Source organism: Nicotiana tomentosiformis, chromosome 12 (genome assembly GCF_000390325.3).
Source record: "Nicotiana tomentosiformis chromosome 12, ASM39032v3, whole genome shotgun sequence".
In the NCBI taxonomy this organism is placed as follows: domain Eukaryota; kingdom Viridiplantae; phylum Streptophyta; class Magnoliopsida; order Solanales; family Solanaceae; genus Nicotiana; species Nicotiana tomentosiformis.
Window position 1 is genome coordinate 4,371,962 of NC_090823.1, and position 22,408 is coordinate 4,394,369.

General features: G+C 34.1%; 1 protein-coding gene across 2 annotated transcripts; it reads right to left on the minus strand.

The window, feature by feature from the left end:
• Positions 1-14,281: 14,281 nt before the first annotated feature.
• Positions 14,282-20,688, minus strand: LOC104096322 (AT-hook motif nuclear-localized protein 1-like). Of its 2 annotated transcripts, XM_070191915.1 has the most exons (6): positions 20,435-20,688; positions 19,507-19,967; positions 17,061-17,128; positions 16,714-16,845; positions 15,579-15,740; positions 14,282-14,722 (listed from the first exon to the last, which is right to left on the minus strand). In XM_070191915.1, exons 2-6 carry the CDS (start codon positions 19,877-19,879, stop codon positions 14,492-14,494), a joined length of 966 nt encoding a protein of 321 aa, XP_070048016.1. In that variant the 5' UTR covers positions 19,880-19,967; positions 20,435-20,688; the 3' UTR covers positions 14,282-14,491. The 2 variants fall into 2 exon arrangements, with proteins under 2 accessions (XP_070048016.1, XP_070048015.1); XM_070191914.1 differs by lacking the exon at positions 20,435-20,688 and having other exon boundaries at positions 19,507-20,421.
• Between the last annotated feature and the right edge of the window lie 1,720 nt (positions 20,689-22,408).

A 22,408-nucleotide genomic window follows, 5' to 3' on the forward strand; every position in this document is an offset into this window, starting at 1 on the left:
GCGCATTTATTAAATTATTTTATCTTGTTATATTCTTCATCATTTATGTGAGATATATACTTCAAATTTGTTTGATCTTTTCTTACTAATGGTTTTACATGTTTAGTTGAAACTTGGTTTCTTTTATTCTGTGCATTATTTGAAAGTTGATTTTCTTTAAATTAAATATTATTAATATGAAGTATTTGACATTTTTAAACTTGATATTGAAGCAACGTAGTAAAGATTTTGAAATATTATTTTCCTAAATTAATTACTCCCGAATATTTTTATACTCATTGTGAGGGAGCCGTGAGCTCTTTATTGTGGAAGAATATTATTGATGAATTATTTTGACATGAGCTGTGGGCTCTTTATTGTGGAAAACTATTATTGATGATTTATTTTGGCATGAGCCGTGAGCTCTTTATTGTGGCAAACTATTATTGATAATTTATTTTGGCATGAGCCGTGAGCTCTTTATTGTGGAAAAATATTGTTGTTGAATTATTTTGGCAAGTTAAATTATTTGAGCACTTGAGGTGCAAATTGTGATATATTGTGATATTGATACGCATGCGGTGGTATAAGGTCTGGGTGTTGAAACGCATGCGGTGAGATAAGGGTGGCTTGATACGCGTGGCTAGTAGGGGAACTACTAGAAGTCATGCGGTGTGATAAGGGTGGCTAAAACGCGGGATGCTATTTCGGAAAAATGTTTTCTTTAAATAAATTGTGAAGGCTCCCGCGGTGATATAAGGAAATAAGATATTGTGAATTTATTTATGATTTGGGACTACGAGGCGGTACCTCGGGAGTGCCCTTGTTGATATTGATTTATGGCCGTAGTTGCCTTTGATTATTATTGTGATTTTCATAAAGTTAAAGGAAATTCTGTTTTGATTTCCACGAGATATTATTTGCAATTATTTGGTGTCATTAAATGTGACATACTATTTGATTCATTTTCAATGTTATTTTATTTTACTACATTATTAAATATTTTACCATGCCATTATTATATTCCAGTAGGGCCTCACCTGACCTCGTCACTACTCTACCGAGGTTAGGCTTGGCACTTACTGGGTACCGCTGTGGTGTACTCATACTACGCTTCTGCACATCTTTTTGTGCAGATCCAGGTACATTTTACCAGCCTAGACGTCATTGAGTTACCTGCGCACGGAGACTTCGAGGTATATCTGCCAGCGTCCGCAGACTCCGAAGTCCCCTTCTATCATCTTATGTTGCTTCCTTATATTTTTTCTAGACCTTGACATATAGAGACATTAAGAATAAATTCTTAGAAGCTTGTGACTTATTTCTACCGGGTTTTGGGAGTTGAAATAGTTTGAATTGTAGTTTATTTATTTCAGATATTTATTATTATTCCGCATTGATAGGCTTACCTAGTCTTAGAGACTAGGTGCCATCACGACATCCTACGGAGGGAATTTGGGGTCGTGACAAGTTGGTATCAAAGCACTAGGTTCATAGGTGTTATGAGTCACAAGCAGGTTTAGTAGAGTCTTGTGGATCGGTACGGAGACGTCTGTACTTATCTTCGAGAGGCTATGGAACTGTTAGGAAATATTCACTTCTTTGACTCCTTATCTTGCGGCATTGATTTAGCTTGAAAGATATATCTTATATTCCTTTGTATCCACTCGTGTATGACATTGCGCACTCGGTATCAGTTGTGCGTCGACAGTTCGTAATGCCGTATATGGACTATGAGGGAGCCAGAGATGCTCAAACATTAACTCAACGTGTGGTTCCGACTGAAGATGCAGACGTATTAAGAGGTCACCTAGTGAATCATGTGCGGGGTGCAACGGACATTAGCGTCTGGTTGATTTATACGAGCTGTGAAGGTTATTATTGTGGATCTTCAGACGTTGTGACCTATGACTTCACGTCGTCCACTATCAATGGGTAGATTGCGGGGCCATGTATTATATCAGTTTTGGCCTGAAATGTATATATGTGGTACTGAAAGGTTCCCTAAAATTTACACATGTTTAAGACCTGAGATTTTGTGGAGGATAAGGTTAGGACTTGACGGTATGTACGCCTCCTTAATAATCCTATACTTCAATACCAAAGGAGTTATAGAAACAACTCTAAATTTGTAGAAGGTCTATTCAGCGTAGACGTCAGTGTTGTGGATTTTGGGGTACTTCGGAGTAAGTACACTTGTTGATGAGAGTCTGGACTATGTGGTTCATAACAAGATTTGTCTGTATGGAGCTCTACTTTTGTGATCGTTATGTATAAATAGAGGTAAAGGTTACCCCAAAGAAAAATCGAAGAGTTTGTTAAGAAATTGATCAGCTCAACAGTGTTGAGTCAGCATAACAAAAGAAGAAATTTGCCTTGGGAGAGATAATTCTCCACCAGTGTTCGTGGTAAGCCTATGAAGAGGGCAGACCAGCCAATGCAACACCACCCACTTGGCTTAGTTCTCAGAAACGCTTTTGAAATAGTTTGTTTTCTAGACTCTCCGTAATGCGTGGCGCATAGGGTTTGAACGGTTACGTCATGTCACCATTGAAGATGTCAGAATATGCCATCAAGTTTAATAAGTTAGCCCGTCATACTCCTACTTTGCTTCCTACATCCAGAGGGCGAGTCCACATATTCATTAAAGGACTTAATTATAATCGTACAATTTTGTACGACTCGGGAGCTACAAGCTGATACTTCATTTCTGCTAGTTGTACAAATTGCCAAGATATTAGAATGTGTTCGGGATAAAAAAAAAAAAAAAAAAAAGAAAAGAAACTAAGGAGACCAAGATGTCTCAAGGTTCTGGGGGATTCAGTGGATTCTACTATGCAAGTATAAATCATTATGGAGGGGGCTCGGGCAGTCGGCCAGCCCAGTCTGCACATCGGATTACTCGGGGTGCTCCAGTAAGTTCTTTTAATGCACCACCGACATGAGTTCCTACAATGGTTATTCTAGTTATCTGCACAGACTCAATATGAGCGGCCTAACCCGCAAAAGGGTTGTTATGAATACGGTGATACTAGGCACATCATGAGAAAATTATCCCAAACTTGGGAGAGACATATTTCATCAAAGCACTCAGGCTACGTGCCCCATTGCAGTTACTATATCACCCACACCAGTTAAGGGTGAAGGACAGACGGGTAAAAGGCGTCCTAGATATGGAGACCCAGCCGTTGATATATTTATTTTACGGTATGGAAGAGGTCGCTACATTAGATGATGTCGTTACATGTACGACTTTGATATAATATAAAGGAATGATTTCCTAAAGTTGATTCGGTTCTCAATATCGAAACGAGTCTTCCTATTGTGCTCCACTTATGAGTGAGCTTCATAATTCTATAATTTACCTATGTGTTTACCCCTGTTGGGAGATTTTATGGTGATAACTACGCCTATCATTTCGTGTTGTTCACTAATAAGAACTGTGAGGCTAAATGTGGCTTTTTGTTACTCATTTCGGTAAATTTTGATGTAAATTCCAAATAATAAATTGCAAATTATGAATTATATGCCCTACCGGTGTGGGGTTCATTATGTGTTGTGATTTGGTGTAACCGAAATTATTGAAAAAGGAGAAAATAAAAATTTGCAATTGGCACGATGTGCATATTACTTGTGATTCAGAACTAAGGACGTGATCCTCACATTTTTATATAAATTAATATGTTTAAACCGGGCTACGAGCTGCGGTGGAAGTTATAAAAGGACGAGATCCTTGTGAGGAAAATTCTTGTGTTTAAGTTCTCCCTTGTGAAATTAAATTTGTACTATAGTACTAATAGGGAGTCATGCTTATTAGGCTTATTTGAAAATTCTTATATGAAATTCTCTGTGCATAGTTGTCAAATTCGTGTGGTAATTATTAATTTTTAACCTACGAGGTAGGTGCCCGCCTAGGTGGCGTTAAATATGACTCATTAATTGGGGTAAATTATTATGAGGTCTTTATGCCTCGTATCTCGTTATCAGTATTGTGAAAGTTTAAAACGAGATTTTTGTTAACATGAAGTTAATTGATGATTTTGTAATTGATTATGAACAACTATTAAGACCAGATTGACCCAGAAGGGTGCTCCGTTCATATGGACTAAGGAATGTGAGGAAAGCTTCCAAAAGCTCAAGACAACTTTGACTACAGCCCCAGTATTGGTATTACCTACAAGTACATGATCTTATACTGTGTATTGTGATGCGTCGCGTATTGGTCTCGGCACGATGTTGATGCAAAACGGTAGGGTGATTGCCTACGCGTCAAGACAATTAAAGGTGTATGAAAAGAATTGTCCTCTGGAGTTAGCAACTATTGTTCATGCCTTAAAAATTTGGCGGCATTATTTGTACGGTGTCCATTGTGAAATCTACACTGATCACCGGAGTCTACAACATCTGTTTAAATAGAAGGATCTTAATTTGCAGCAGCGGAGATGGTTAGAGTTGCTTAAGGATTCTGATATCACCATTCTCTATCATTCGGGGAAAGCCAATGTGGTGGCCGATGCCTTGAGTCGTAAGGCGGAGAGTTTGGGTAGCTTAGCATATTTACCGGTAGCAGAGAGGCCTTTAGCCATGGATGTTCAGGCCTTGGCCAACCAGTTTGTTAGATTGGATGTTTCCGAGCCGAGTCGGATTTTGGCTTGCGTGGTTTTCCAGTCTTCACTTTATGATCGTATCAGGGAACGTCAGTATGCTGACCCACATCTGCTTGTCCTTAAGGACACAGTTCAGCATGGCAATACCAAGGAAGTCACTATTGGAGATGAGGATGTATTACGGATGCAGGGTAGGCTATGTGTGCCTAATGTAGATGGTTTTCGTGAATTGATTCTTTAGGAGGCTGATAATTCGCGGTACTCCATACATCCGGGTGTTGCGAAGATGTAGCAGGACTTGAGGCAATATTATTGGTGGAGGAAGATGAAGAAAGACATAGTGGAGTATGTAGCTCGGTGTCTAAGTTGTCAACAAGTGAAATATGAGCATCAACGACCTAGTGGATTGCTTCAGAAGTTAGTGATTCTAGAATGGAAATGGGAGAGGATCACTATGGATTTCGTTGTTGGGCTCCCACAGACTCAACGGAAGTTGGACGCAGTTTGGGTGATTGTGGATAGGCTGACCAAATCAGCTCATTTCATTCCTGTGATTACTACTTACTCTTCAGAGCAACTGGCTCAGGTATATATTCACGAGATTGTCAGACTTCACGGTGAACCGGTATCTATCATCTCTGACTGGGGTACACAGTTTACCTCACGGTTTTGGAGGGCTGTACATCAAGAGTTGGGTACTCGTGTGGATAAGAGTACAACATTTCACCCTCAGACGGATGGGCAATCCGAACACACTATTCAGATATTAGAGGATATGTTTCGTGCATGTGTGATAGATTTTAGGGGTGCTTGGGATCAGTTCTTACCACTTGCGGAGTTTGCTTACAACAACAGTTACCAGTCAAGCATCCAGATGGCTCCGTATGAAGCCTTGTATGGTAGACGGTGCCGGTCTCCAGTGGGTTGGTTCGAACCAGGCGAGGCTAGACTTTTGGGTACAGACTTGGTTCAGGATTCGTTGGAAAAGGTTATGTTGATTCAGGATCGATTACGTACAGCCCAATCTAGACAGAAGAGTTATGCGGATCGGAAGGTTCGTGATGTTGCATTCATGGTTGGTGAGCGAGTATTGCTCCGGGTTTTGCCTATGAAGGGTGTGATGAGTTTCGGGAAGAAGGGCAATTTGAGCCCTAGGTATATTGGGCCTTTTGAGATTCTTGAGAAAGTTGGAGAGGTGGCTTAGAAACTTGCACTACCACCTAGTCTCCTTGCCGGTCATCCGGTATTCCATGTTTCCATGCTTCGGAAATATCACGACGATCCATCTCATGTGCTAGATTTCAGTTCGGTTCAGTTGGATAAGGATCTATCTTATATTGAGGAACCAATGGCTATTTTAGATAGAGAGGTTCGAAAGCTGAGGTCAAAGAACATTGCTTCCGTGAAGGTTCAGTGGAGGGGTCATCCGGTCGAGGAGGCGACTTGGGAGACCGAGCATGATATACGTTGCCGTTATCCACACTTATTCACAAGCTCAGTTACTTTTTATAACTCCGTTCGAAGACGAACGTTTGTTTTAGAGGTGGAGAATGTGATGACCCAAAATGTCATATTTAAATTTAATGATTAATTATGTGATCTAAACACTATTTACTATTACTCGACTTGAGTGTACAGTCCGTAAAACTTTTTCGGAAAATTTAAGGTGAAAAATGAATTAAAATGTGAATTAGAGCTTTAAAACTCAACTGAGTTGGTTTTGGTCAACATTTTGAGCAAACGGACTCGGATCAATGTTTTGACAATTTTGGTAGGTCTGTATCGTGATTTGGGACTTAGGCGTATGCCCGGAATCAAATTCCGAGGTCTCTAGCCCGAGATATGGAATTTTGATGAAAAATTAAAAGTTTAAGTTCAAATAATGACCGGATGTCAAATTATGTGCAAACGACCCCGGAATAGAATTTTGATGATTCCAACAGCTCCGTATGGTAATTTTGGACTTAGGAGCATGATCGAAATTTTATTTGGAAGTCCGTAGTAGAATTAGGCTTGAAATGCCGAAAGTTGAATTTTTGGAAAGTTTGACCGAGAGGTTGACTTTTTGATATCAAGGTCGAAATACGATTCTGAAAATTTTCATAGCTCAGTTATGTAATTTATGACTTGTGTGCAAAATTTGAAGTCATTCCGAATTGATTTGATGTGTTTCGACACAAGATATAGAATTTGAAAGTTCAAAGTTCATTGATTTTGATTTGAGGTGTGATTCGTCGTTTTGATGTTGTTTGATGTAGTTTGAAGCCTCGACTAAGTTCGTATGGTATTTTGGGACATGTTGGAATAATTGGTTAAGGTCCCGAGGGTCTCGGGTGGATTTCGGAAGGTAAACGGAATGGATTTCGGACAAAGTGCTGGAAATTTCTGTTTGCAGCAGAAATCTGTTGCAGAAATTCCGTGCGTGGAGCCAAGTTTGGAAGCTTATATCTCGAAATCTATAAGGAATCTGAACATTTTCAAAACATGAAAGTTGTAGCTCTTTGATTCTAGTTTCCAGAATGATAAACCATTTATCATTCAGACATTTATACAAAATGTTATGATCGATTGACTGAAGCTGCTACTGCAGATTTTTGCTACAGCAGTGTGCATCGCCAGAAATTTCTGCTGCACAGGGCTGACTTTGGGAGCTTATATCTCGCAATCTATAAGGAGTTGGGCGATGAGCAAAACATGAAAGTTGTAGTACTGTGTATCTAGTTTGCAGAACTTTAAACCGTTTGGCAGTTGGAGTTGAGTACAAGAAGTTATGATTGATACACTACAGGCTGTCGAGGAAGAGTTTGATGTTTTCAACATAAGCATGTAATGATCCAAAAGTCCATTTTTAGTTCTAGAGATCGAAATTCGATTTCGAGACTTTCTACATTTTGATAATGAATTATAGGAGTGATCTGGAAAGTTTGGTCTAATTTCATCAAGTCACGATTGAGTTTTAAGCGCGAAATATGAGTTAATTGTTTAACGAGCGAAATTGGTATCATATTGAGAAAATGAGCTCCGAATTGAGTTTCGATTGAACGAATGGGTTCGTAGTTTTATTTGTGACTCATAGGAATAAGAATCGTCGAATTTCGAGTTCGTATGATGGAGTTAGAGCCTTTTTAGTGAAATAAAACTATTGGTGTAAATAGTCCTGGTGTGCACTTTTAGCGACCAGATGTGACACTTTTAGCGACGGGATTAGACTTTTAGCGACCAAAATAGTATTTTTTGGGCAGAAACTTAAGGATCAAAAATGGTCATTTCCTTCATTTCGTTTTGGAGTTTTGGAGCACGGTTCTTGGGCGATTTTGAGGATTTCTTCAAGACTTCAACCTGGGTAAGTGTCCTATATCCAAATGTGATTATATTTCATAAATCCATGGTCATATTCATCATTTATTTCGGATTTAAATGGAAGAAATCAAGATTTTTGCAAAATCTTCCAAAAACAAAAATTTAAGATTTGGAGGTCGAGTTGTTATCGGATTTTGGTAAAATTGGTATGGGTGGACTCGTAATTGAATGGGTTGTCGGATTTTATATGTTTTGCCGAATTCCGAGATGTGGGCCCCACGGGCAAAATTTGAGCTAATTTCGGATTTTTAATGAAAATGTAATATTTTCTTATGAAATTGATTACTATAATTTTTGTTGACTGTATCGAATTAATTATGAATAGATACGAGTCGATCGGAGTCAGAAAATCGAGGAAAAAGCATAATACTTGATTAAATTGGAGCAAGTCGAGGTAAGTGACTTGTATAACCTTGTGTGGGGGAAATTTTCCCTAGAATTGGTATTGATGTGATTATTGAAATGTGTTGAAAGTCGTGTGCACGAGGTGACGAGTGTGTACACGGGTTAATTTGCGAAAGATTATATTTTTAAATTGTGTAGATCACTGTTGCGCATTTATTAAATTATTTTATCTTGTTATATTCTTCATCATTGATGTGAGATATATACTTCAAATTTGTTTGATCTTTTCTTACTAATGGTTTTACATGTTTAGTTGAAACTTGGTTTCTTTTATTCTGTGCATTATTTGAAAGTTGATTTTTTTAAAATTAAATATTATTAATATGAAGTATTTGACATTTTTAAACTTGATATTGAAGCAACGTAGTAAAGATTTTGAAATATTATTTTCCTAAATTAATTACTCCCGAATATTTTTATACTCATTGTGAGGGAGCCGTGAGCTCTTTATTGTGGAAGAATATTATTGATGAATTATTTTGACATGAGCTGTGAGCTCTTTATTGTGGAAAACTATTATTGATGATTTATTTTGGCATGAGCCGTGAGCTCTTTATTGTGGCAAACTATTATTGATAATTTATTTTGGCATGAGCCGTGAGCTCTTTATTGTGGAAAAATATTGTTGTTGAATTATTTTGGCAAGTTAAATTATTTGAGCACTTGAGGTGCAAATTGTGATATATTGTGATATTGATACGCATGCGGTGGTATAAGGTCTGGGTGTTGAAACGCATGCGGTGAGATAAGGGTGGCTTGATACGCGTGGCTAGTAGGGGAACTACTAGAAGTCATGCGGTGTGATAAGGGTGGCTAAAACGCGGGATGCTATTTCGGAAAAATGTTTTCTTTAAATAAATTGTGAAGGCTCCCGCGGTGATATAAGGAAATAAGATATTGTGAATTTATTTATGATTTGGGACTACGAGGCGGTACCTCGGGAGTGCCCTTGTTGATATTGATTTATGGCCATAGTTGCCTTTGATTATTATTGTGATTTTCATAAAGTTGAAGGAAATTCTGTTTTGATTTCCACGAGATATTATTTGCAATTATTTGGTGTCATTAAATGTGACATACTATTTGATTCATTTTCAATGTTATTTTATTTTACTACATTGATAAATATTTTACCATGCCATTATTATATTCCAGTAGGGCCTCACCTGACCTCGTCACTACTCTACCGAGGTTAGGCTTGGCACTTACTGGGTACCGCTGTGGTGTACTCATACTACGCTTCTGCACATCTTTTTGTGCAGATCCAGGTACATTTTACCAGCCTAGACGTCATTGAGTTACCTGCGCACGGAGACTTCGAGGTATATCTGCCAGCGTCCGCAGACTCCGAAGTCCCCTTCTATCATCTTATGTTGCTTCCTTATATTTTTTCTAGACCTTGACATATAGAGACATTAAGAATAAATTCTTAGAAGCTTGTGACTTATTTCTACCGGGTTTTGGGAGTTGAAATAGTTTGAATTGTAGTTTATTTATTTCAGATATTTATTATTATTCCGCATTTATAGGCTTATCTAGTCTTAGAGACTAGGTGCCATCACGACATCCTACGGAGGGAATTTGGGGTCGTGACAGAAATCATAGATCGCATATGTACTATCTAATTGATCATATATTATTTATAATCACCTAAGTAATCTTTAGGATCACTTATTAGTTGTTATTAAGCTTCTTTTTTTTAATGTCAAGTGAGAAATTATGATTGAACCATATAACGCTTACGTGTTATTCGGAAATCTCTCATGTATTATTTATGATTGCCTAAGTGATCGTTGATTGATCGATTATTTGTTATTATAATAATTACTATTTTTATAAAGTGGGAGATCCTAGTGAAGTAATTGATCATTTATGTTTAATCTAGAAATTATTCATGTATAATTTATGGTCGTCAAAGTGATCTTCGGTTGATCGCTTATTAGTTATTATCAATTTTTTTCTTTTTCTATAAAATGGAAGACCCGGCCGAAATCATAAATCACCTATGAATTATTTAGAAGTCGTTCATGTATTATTTATGGTTGCCTAAGTGATCTATGATTGATTATTTTATTACTAGTATTATATTTTTATAAAGAAAAAAATCCTAGTGAAATCATAGATTGTCTACGTGTTACATAGAAATCACCAGTGTATTATTCATTATCACCTAAGTGATTGAAATGCATATATTATACAAAAAATAAATAATACGGGATTGCTATGTGAAGAATAAATAATACTAGAAATTATTATGTGGAGAACAAATTATTCATGAATGAGACTATTGCCAATTTGACTTATCTATACTATATTAAAAGTACGAAACCCCTTAGCGAAATATCGTTCCCTTTTTACCCTTTAAAAATAGATTTCACATTGGATAAAATAATTATTTAATTAATTCCCTAATATTTAGAACTTTAAAATTGACTAAAATTTTGATTATTAAATCTTTCCTTATTTGAGGTAGGTAAGAAGTTCTAAATTTTAGGGCTTTAAATCAATTGATATTTTACCATACATAAATTATTTCCTTGCTTAAACTCTATAAAATACTTATAAATCTTTCATATTACTTTTAGTGGATGCAGATTCTATTGGGATTGGGGGGGGGGGGAGTAAACTAATGTGTGTGTTTTAACGATATTAAAGTAATTAATAAATCATACAAACTTTTATGCCTAATATTTAAAAGGTCACGTATTTAGGACTTTAAATAAGTAATATAATTTTTTCATGTTTAGTTTTTGTAGAAATATCAACCACGAAAGATGAGTAAAAGTACTATTTTTGCAAATTTTATTCTTGTAAAAGTTATAAAAATATCAACCACGAGATCTTGAAATATATAACAAGAAAACTTTATCATGGATAAAAGGTGCAAATCTATGTGTAAAATAGTGGTTAATACTTTAGAAGTTATCCCTTTATTGCACCTAATTTTTTTGTTAAATCTTTATACTGGACTTTAAAACTGATTAATTTTTTTTTATCTTACAGAAATTATTTTTTTATTTGAATACTGTAATATATTCTTTTCATGTTATTATATGTGAACTATAATAGTTCATATTATATTTGAACTACTTTTCACTACAAAAAATATTTTTCTATTTAGTAATTTTTTATGTATAATATCTTTATAATTACACTCAATAATTAAAACAAATGACATATAATATTTTGAAAATATAAAAGATAAACAGGGGGGAGTGAGAGAGACTAGAAAAATAGTATTTGGTAACACTCATGATTCTGCAAACACAAATATCCAAAAATAAAAAATAACAAAATAATCCTTATTGAGATGATGAGCCAATATCAAGAATTTGAATCAATAAAAAATAAATTATTTTCTTATTGAGAACAAAAATTTAAGTTTTTGAATTAACTAATTAACAAAATAATGCCAGACAATTCTTTTCTAAATAGAAAAATATCAAGTTGAAAAAACTCTTAGAGCACATAAAGTTGGCTTTAAAAAAAGAGCATTTTGTGGTTAAAACAATCAAAAAAATAAAAGAAAAACGATGATGTAGTATTAAGAGCCAAATTAAAATAATACTAAGGATAAAATAATAGAATATAATTTATTTATTCTCTCCTTTTTCATTTGTTACAATAGATGACAACTCCATATATCTTTTACATTGTCATTAGAGAATTTTTTTATTTTTATTTTTGTAATCTAGACCGTTAACGCTCACCATATCTCGCTTCAATCATGATAAATATTATGAGAATTCTTTTATTTTAAATATTTTTATCGTCTTTGTAAGTTTAGAATATATTGGATGCAGTTAATATGTCAAGGTATAACATTAATTTTTTTAGCATTTAAGAAATTGTTGCACTTATTTTAGCGTCAACTGCTATTTTCAATAATTTATGTTTCTTATATATTCTATATGCGTCAAATTATCTGTTGTGTTACTCTTTTACCCATTCCTTAAGAAACATTAATTAGGAGGGGGTTGGAGTATTTTACCTTTATTTATGACTTAAAATATAGTCTCTCTTCGTGAAATATTTATTTTATTTATGTGTTATCTCCATTGTCAAGAATAATTATTATTAAGGGTAAAATGGAAAAAATATAATTTATTTTATCTTGAAATTCTAAAATGACAAATAATTTGAGACAACTATTCTTAGAAAGCACGACAGATAATTTGAAACAAAAGTAGTATATTTTTTATTGATTAGCACGAGCCACACATGCAATGCACGTACACAAAAACTAGTATCAACAATGATGGAAATCCAATCTATGTGGTTGGAGATCCCATGAAGTAGGTTCATATAGGTAATAACAAGTCATTAGTTGATAAAATGTGCACTATTAAATCATGTCCCTTTCTATGGGGCTTGTGTATAGTGCAAAATGCAAGGAATGAGAGGCTGAGTTATTAAACTCTTAATCCAATAATCCATAGCCTTTTATAGGTGGTGTATTGCGCTGCAGAATACACTTGACGGAGGACCTATATGAGTGTGGAATGGGGTTGCTCCTATGAAATTTATGACAAAAAATTTCTAGAGCACTCGTGAAAATCAGGCGCGCGTATGACCTATTAACACAAAATCGCGTCAAACAACAAAGTGTGTGCAAGTATAATGTGATAGACAAGACACTAAACTTACAAAAGAATTCTTGGTTCATAGAGTTCTAAACTTCACCAATTGTTATGTAAGTTTAATTTTATCTTATCTAGATCTGGTTCATAGTCCAAGAGACACCAGATTCGACGCATTATGCTCATTTGTGAAAACCCAGAGAAACTTTTTATTTCACTCTATTACTTAATATTCTTTTTGAGTTATATGGGGATTGTTAGAAAAATAATTTTGATAGCTCAAAAAGAAATATTCAAATTGATGTCTAGGTTTATTTTTTAATATTATATTAATCAATCTTTATTATATTAATCAATTGGAATACAATTTGAATATATTTTCAAATATAATAATAATTTTGTAACTGAAATTTGATATTATTCTTGAATAGCCTTAATGACCAATCGTTTCTTTCAAAACCTTATGTGAGGTAACAATCTGATGTCCTTTTTTGGACTACATATATAGTATAATTCTTTGTGCTGAGTTTTTTTTTATTCAATTTTTGTTATTTCTATTCCTAGTTATACTAAAAGAGCTTGTTGAATCGTGAAAATACACCTAATTTTATTCATCATGATGTGGACGAAATATCTTGAAGGACAGTGTCGAGACACGCCTCAAGTTAATTCTTATTCTCCATAACCAATATTTTTTTCCAACAAAATCGTTTATTAGTTATTACCCAAATTATATTTTTATAAAGCATGAGATCCGTGAAATCATAAATTGTCTACGTGTTACATAGAAATCACTAGTGTATTATTTATTATCACTTAAGTAATCGAAATGCATATATTATACGAAGAATAAATAATACGGGATTGCTATGTGAAAAATAAATAATACTACTAGAATTATTATGTGGTCAACAAATTATTCATGGATAGTTATATGCTCTTTTATCCAGGCATTACTAATATACATGATATTTATCCCATATTCTATACCGTATATCTTACTCCGTACTATATAGATTTTTGTACAACTTATATTTACCTCTAATTTTCGGTATTAAATTCCGCATAAATTATACGAAATTTAATACCGAAAATGAGCTTCGGACGCCAGATGGTTAAGAGAAAAAAAAGAACACTTCCCATGCAGGAAACTATAACAGTTCAGAAACATTCCATAAAGAGAAGATGATCAATTGTACCTGTTAAAACCTATGTTGCTCGGGCTCTCCGAAAATGTTGTCAGTTGCGTATCGGATCCTTCAAAAGTATTGTATTTTTGGAGGATCCGACATGGGTGTGACATTATTTTGTAAAGTCTGCGCAACATAGGCTAAAACTAAACATAAAGCCTTTAACTAAGATGAAATTCATTTCTGGGACCAATTATACATCTAAAATTCTACAACAAAAGACCAAAGAAAAGAACTAAGTGGAACACTAGTTCAAATTACTACACAAACCTCGTCGGAAAATGACATGCTCCGGTAAGAGGTTGACAGACAAATTAACAACAAATGGATGTGAGAATTAAGGATCAATATGAACTGTGAAAGGTATACCCTATGCAGGCAGAGTTACATTGATATCAGCTGGCTTATTTCTCGAGTCGGGGGCTAACGACGACGACCAGTTAATTGAGGAAGTTGGCATAATTTGTTTTGCAGAAGATTGATTATAAGTGTCTTCATTTTCTGCACTAGATAGAGGAACAGCAGCTATTATAGGCTCCAATTTGTTTTTCTTGGTCGTCTGCTCGTGTTGATTTCCAGCAAGGAAGCTGCCTACAACAATCTGATTCACAGAAACAAAGAAAGAAATATGCCAATTGTTACAACTTGAAGAACAACTTATTCTGTAGCTTATTTTGGCGAGACATGACGAGAACATTGCTTAATGTTTGCTAGGGAAAAGGTTCGAATTTACCTTCTACTATACGAAATGTCTTGATTTTACCCTTTGTTATACTTTAGGGCAATTCATACCTTCCCCCGTTGGCAAATTATCTTATTTTGCCCTTGACTTTGACGGAGCTCCCGTATGAATTGGATGAATTCCACGTGCCGAACTAGTTCGGGAAAAAGGCCAAAATTTATACCTCTACTTTTAACTATGGTTTTTGCTCCATTTTTTTTTTAAGTTCTTGAGCCGAGGGTCTTTCGGAAACAACCTCTCTACCTTCATAGGTAGGGGTAAGGTATGCGTACACACTACCCTCCCCATACCTCACTTGTGGAATTCCACTGGGTTGTTGTTGTTTTAACTATGGTTTAAGATTATCTACTGTTATACTTCAAGTTAGAGTTATGTTAGGATCAACAGCAAATACGAGATGATTTGCTAATGGGGAGGGAATGAATGCCCTCAAAGTATTACCGATTGTAAAATTAAGATTATTCGCGTTGTGAGGAATATTCTTGACCCTTTTCACTATTTGTTAAAAGAGATTAATTTTTATCTAGAGACATTGTAAATAACACAGTTTTGGGTGGATAACATAGAAAAGAGGATAGATAACATGCTCCAACTGGTCAAACTACACTAAGCAAGTAAGATCTATCAGTCTCAATTGATATAAATCAAATTATTACCACAATATACACAATGCAATACTTAGTAAATAACATACCGAGAATAGGGGAAACAATACCTGCACTGGACTGGCGGCAACTAGTAGACCGGCAACTCCACCTCCAACAACACGTCCATCAGGGCTTGCTAGAGAAACACTCATTCCACCGGACCTGTTTCTCATTCCTCCCGTCTCAGATGGCATAAATGATCCAGTCAATGAAAGTATCTCAAACCGTCCCTACACGAACAATGGAAGAGGACGGTTATGCACAAATTTCAACCAGAGTAAACATGTGCAGAGACAATGCCTTTCATCAATTCGAATATTTTCCAAACAGGGAAGAAAGGTTTAATCCCAGTATTACAATCCTTGCATGATAATCCCAATATAATTTTGTCCTCGAACCAAACAACCACTCAAAGTCAAGTAGATAGAGGCTCCTACATAATCATAGTCAACACATGATGTTTCCCTCTTAATAGACTAGCACATTACTATTTAGAGATAGACTTAACCCATACAAGAAAAGGATGATAAAACTTACTCCCCCTGGAAATTTAATGGCCTAATTCGACTAGGCACCATTATGAAAATGGCCTAAAATGGCGAAGTACACTCATTCTATGGTTTCAAGTGCCAGTTGTTCATGTAATCTACAATTCTAATCAGATTATAAGTATCAGAAAAACGCCTGATGGTTCAGTCACCATTCATATATTGGACCAGAATTTGGTATACTAATAATTTCAGTATTGCTTTCAGCATTTCGAGTACCTAAACAACTCCCTAAGCATGGACTAGCAAGTTGCTTCTAATTTTTTCTAAACAAATGAACTTGAGGCAATGCAAGAAACACTGCAAAAGTAGCCTTCAACGAGTTGGAAACAACATGCTCGAATGTGCATAAATAAAAGTGAAAAGGTCCAAGTTTGCCCCTAAACTATACGAAATGGTCCAGCTTTGCCCTGCGTTAATAGTTGGGGCCAAATTTGCCCTTATTGTCTAACGGTCAATGTATAGTGTCTAATGACATTTTGTTAGGTGTTATTAAATATAAATGAAGTCTAAATATATGGCAGTAATTATTTAAGACAAACAAGTAAATGTAAACTGATATTAGATTACACATTAAGCACAGAGGTAAGCATGACACTCAACAGTATGAATCAGTAGATTAACGATCATAAAAGAGAATAACTAGTTGCAGCACCTCATACGTCAATGTGCCACCGGAAGAGTCAGGTTGACGTAGCGTAACACTTGAAATTACACCGTTTGCTGAGAGGATGCATATTGCTCGAGGTCCTTGTTGAGAGAACGATATAATCTTCATAGTGACATCCTAAAGGAAAACCAAAAGAACAATCAGCAACCTTTCGTGAAGTTCAAAATATAATAGTCACTAAAACATGCTTATATATATGGTAGCCACGAGAAATCCTGCTTATGGAAAGAATTTACAAAATATGATGTATGATAATCAAGACACATTACGCCACCAAACTATGAAAATTCCCATAAAAATCACAAATGTACCAGCTTTGGCTAATATTTTACCTCTCCAGTATTAATGGTGATAATATGGGGTGTAAAATTAGCACCAACAGAGCATGAGACCCATTCACCTACAGAAAGAAACTCAAACATTAATGCTTTCACACGAATCTTTACAGACCAATATCCATCCGAAAACATATGTCATGTTCGGGGGTGAGGGAACTCGAACTAAAGAAAAAACATTCAGCTGCAAAGCATGAAAAATTATGGCCGTACCACCTTCAACCCGCCCCCCTCCCCAACAAAAGGAAAAAAAGGTCACTTGATAATATATGGCAAATGATTTGAAATACTTCTAGGTGTGTAGAAATTCATGTTTACCATGAAAGTTCATTAATTCAGAAGAATTATATATATATATATATATATATATATATATATATATATATATTTATGAAGCCTAACACAAGGAACTTCCAAATACTTTAGTCACTAAGACACATTAGAAGTAAACTTAGCTCAACAATTAGTTCAAGATTCCAAGAACATAATTCCTTCCTTTTATAAGCAATAGATCATGGAACTAATATTAACCCTACAATTTCCTTGTAAGCAGTACATCCATGAGGGTAGTGTATTCAATTATCAAGAAAACAACTTTCAGAATTACACTTCCAAAGACTAATTTTAGTAAAACAGATCAAAATTAGGCCATTTAATCAACACGTCTTGCAAAAAATTAGAACTTTGCACATGACTAAACACAAAGGGAAATCCAAAATTTTAATTAGAACGTTTACAGTACGACTGCACTCATACTCTCTTGTCACAATGAATGCCAACTTAGTATAAGTATATAGTATTTCTTAAGAAAATTTTGACTATATATAATTTAAGAGCCGTGTGCCTAGGAACAGAGGCGAATCCAGGATTCGAAGGTTGCGGGTGCCACCATGTTATGTATACAATATACATGTCAGTAGCTACAAAGACAGATTAGGAATAATGGGTCGGTTTGGTTAGTTTTTGGTTAATTTGAATAGGTCTTTCATTCACAAAGCAAATAAGTTCGATTTTAGTTCAAATTTTTAACGCTTAATTTAAACACATTCTAAATAAAAATGCAAAAGAAAAATAACATTTCATGAAAGAGCTCCTCCAATATAAATATTTGCTTAAAGAGTACCTTAACTACACTATATATTCTTTGTTTGACTAGATTAATTTACTTGTATTGTTCTTTGTTTATTTTTCCATCTTAATTGTTGAGTTATATGACAATTATTTTCAAAGAAAAACGTTCAACATTCAACCTATGATATTTGACTCAAAACGACTATCAATCAAGCCATTTAATTTTTTTTCAAAACCCAATAGAAGATATTGCTCAAATTATATTCCAATATATAAATTAATATCGTTTCATTAAAAATAAAAAAATTATATGCTAGTTAAAATCAATTCAAATTATCTATAGAAAATAATTGTTCATAAAGTAAGGTATAATGATAGAAACAAAATGAGGACTGAAAGTTAAAACAAATGAAGAAGAGAGACTTAGCAAGTAATAAAAGGAGGGAAAGAACCGAAAAAGAAGGAAAAGAGGTGAGGCAGGGGCTCAACTGAAAATAAAGTAAATCTTAATAAGATTGAAAAAAGGGAAAATAAAAGGATCTGCTCCAACAGGGAATCGAACTTGTATTCAAGAGGCCAAGGAAAGCCTTCAAAGGGAAGGCTAAACCAATGACACCCGCTTCCACTTTGTGACTTCTAGGTGCCACTCTATCCATTTATACGTTTTTTCACAGAGATATTATGTACATACTAAGAATTTTAGCGAAGCGAGCGGGTGTCGTGGTACCCCTACCTCATAAGGTAGATCCGCCCCTGCCTAGGATGTCAGGATTCAAGATGCGGAAACAACCTCTTGCAAAAATACAGCTTAAGGCTATATGTACAATCAGTGGCGGACGTACGTGGTGGAAAACGGGTTCAACTGAACCCGCTTCACCAAAAAATAATACTGTGTATATGTATAAATTATGATTAAAGCAACGTAAATTTTGTATAAATATTTTATTTGAACTCACTTGACAACTACTATTTTATGACTAAAGTTATGTACTTCTAAGATTGAACCCGCTTGCATAAAATCCTGGGTCCGTCACTGTGTACAATAGGTCCGGCGTTTCCTTGGACCGAGTGGTGGATGTAGCTAAAATCTAAATAACTAATAGGTTCAACTGAATTCGGCATTTTGACATGGAGCATAAATAAATAAGTGAAAATTACTAAATTTTGAACACATAATTTTAAAAGTGCAATGACTTCAATTATAATATCATAAATGTTAAACCCGTCAAATTTAAATTATAGAACCAGATTTACCTAGAGTCCATGCACAGCAGGAGTTTAGTACAGTAGTCTCGTTCAAAAGTCTTTTTTTTAAACTACATGCCCAATCAAACTAGTTACATAATTGAAACGGAGGGAGTAATATCTTTACCTGAATTTTCAACATCCAGCTTAGGCATATGAGGCTTACTAACCAACCCAACTGGCCGGATTTTCCCCCGTTGTTTCTCCACAGAAAAATCAATCACCGGCGATGGCGCAGGCCCCGCTGACGATATCGGCTTAGGTGACAGTGCCCCATCTGGTCCATACTTTCTTGGTCTACCCCTTTTCTTCTTCACTACCACTATTGCTCCGCCGCCGGTTATGGCGCCGGCCGCCGTGTCAGTGACCGGAGTTTGTGAAATAACCACCATTTGAGCTGCTGATTCAGTGGTGGTTCTAGGTGCCACGTGGTAATCTGAAGGTGCATCTGATCCCACTACTGTTACTCCACTCATACTCATATTCTCTCTTCCCTCCATAACTCAAATATTTTCAACAAGAAAATCACCCCAAAAGAAATTTTTTTTCTTTTTTATTTTACCTTGTACTCAAAAACCCACCATTTTCCTATAATCCAAACACCAAAATAAAGATCACTTGAGAATTTTTTTTTTAACAAAATACTAATTAAAAATCAGAAAATCAAGAAAACTAACAAAAAAATATCATCATCTTCCTGCAGTTAAACGCAAAAAAATCACTCCAAAAATCTTCAAAAATATCAAAAAAATAACAAAACAACACAAAGTTGAATCTTTTACTCATAAAGCCATAATTTTTCTATATTCAGAATGCCAAAAAGCACTCCAGAATTAAGACACCAAAATCACTCCAGAGACCTTAAAAAAAAAATCAAAAAACTAACAAAACAACACAAAGTTTTCACCTTTAACTCATAAACCTATATGCTTAAATCACTCCAGAACTAAAAATAAAAAATTATAGAAACCAGATAATTTTGAGAGGGGTGGGGTAAAACAGACTAAAAAAAAACAGAACCCAAATGAAAAAATAAGTACTTTTGATAATCTTACCAGCTGAACAGAAAATACAGAAGCATTAAACTGGCAAAAATTCTGAAGCTAATGGGAAAAATCAAAAAAAAATTAAGGAATTTTAGCTATTTTCAAGAAATAAAGAGTGGGGATTAAAGGAAAAATATTGAATTTTTAGCTTAAAGAAATGATGAGAAAATGTGAAAAATGGAGTTTTGTCTTTGTGGAGTTAAAAAGAAAAGAAAAAAGGTAATTTGGGTTTCCTAACTTCCCTCAGATTGTCTGAATCGTAATTGAAGGGAAATAATAATAATGACAGAAAAAGAAATTATTAAATATTAGGTCATTAATTAATAAATAATGGAAAGATGGAAAATTATGTATTGTGGTTAAGAAAATGGTTTGAAGTCCGGTGAAAAGAAAATTTTGAAAATAGAAAATTTTAAATTTATGAAGTAATAGTATAAATTTTTTTATGTCATCACATTACTTAAAAGTTAATTCCAAATAACTTTATTTAATTAATATTTATTGATTGATAACTAAGTAATAAATGATAAATAACCTAATATAATAAATTAAATTATACTGATTATTACTGACAATATATAATTTGAATTTTTAAAAAATGAGAAGTTGAAGTTGGGAAAAGTGAAATTAGGTTGCCAATGCATGAAGACAACCATCGCTCTCTCTCCTTTTTTGTTTTCTTACAAAATTGAAAAGAAAAGAAAGAGAAAGAGGGGGGAAAATAAATAAAATATATACCCCTACATTTTTTATATTAATGGTTATTATTATTTAAGGCTTTTCTTCATAAGCAAATAGAGACAAAATGTACTAAATATGAATATAAAAAAGGGAGAACCAAAATAAGAGAAAACATTTTTTTTTGTTGCTTTATTTAAAGTTCTTATAGGGTGGGATTTGACTTGTGAATGTGAATGTGAATAGTGAAAGAAGAAAAAGTAAAAGAAGAAAGATGCTAATAAGCCACAATTTTTGGAAATTTTAATTCAAAGAAACTTTTTGAAAATATTTGCTCAAAAAAATAGATGTTTGGACTATTGCAACTCTTTTGAGCATGTATGAGTGTTATGTAAGTGAAAAGAATAACCTTTTAAAAAAACTTTAATTTCGTAAAATTTTTGAGAAACTTTTAATAATAACGCATGTTTATTTATTATTTCTAACATTTAAAAAAAATGCAAAAATGCAATTTACCTTTTATTTTATTATTTTTCTCTTGTAAATATACCTTATATTCCAATTTTGGTAATGATATTCCTCCTTTTACTTCTTACATCACTAGTGTACTATTTTCTGAGTGCACGTTAATAGCCTTACCATATTTATAGCTTTCTCTTTTATTGTTAGAAAAAAGTGACTGCCTGTAAACCATTTTCTTTACTTTTACTTTCTCCCTTTTTTGGTTAGGAGATTTATTTTTTATTTTTCCTTTAACTTTTTAAGTAGAGTAAGCTGTTAAATATTAGAGGAGAGAAAGTTATAGAGATGAGAATTTCAAGTAAACTTATATTTTTATACCTAAGGAATAGAATGAAATTGCAATTCATGGACGGAGATTGGCCCTAGAGTGCAATGGCAGAAGGAAATTTGACTCTAGACATTTATAGAACTGACCCTTATCTCATAGTTAAGGAGTAAATTTGATTGACTCGACTTTTTGTATCAAACTAATGAAAGCTAAGATAAATATATTTTCATATACAAGTTTATCACATAACCATAATCAAGGGCGAATACAATGTTTCGGCACCAGGTTCATGCAAATTCAATATTTTTGATACAGTGTATATAATTTTATTTGAATATTTACAAAAAAATTAATAAATATTAAATTTAAACTCATTATTTTAAAGTACAATAAGTTTAATGATGAGAATTTTAAAGATTGTATTCATCAAGCTAAAATCTCAGATGTTAAATGATGTATTTTCTTACTTCTATTTTTAATTATTAAAACTAAATTATTTGATTTAATATAAAATA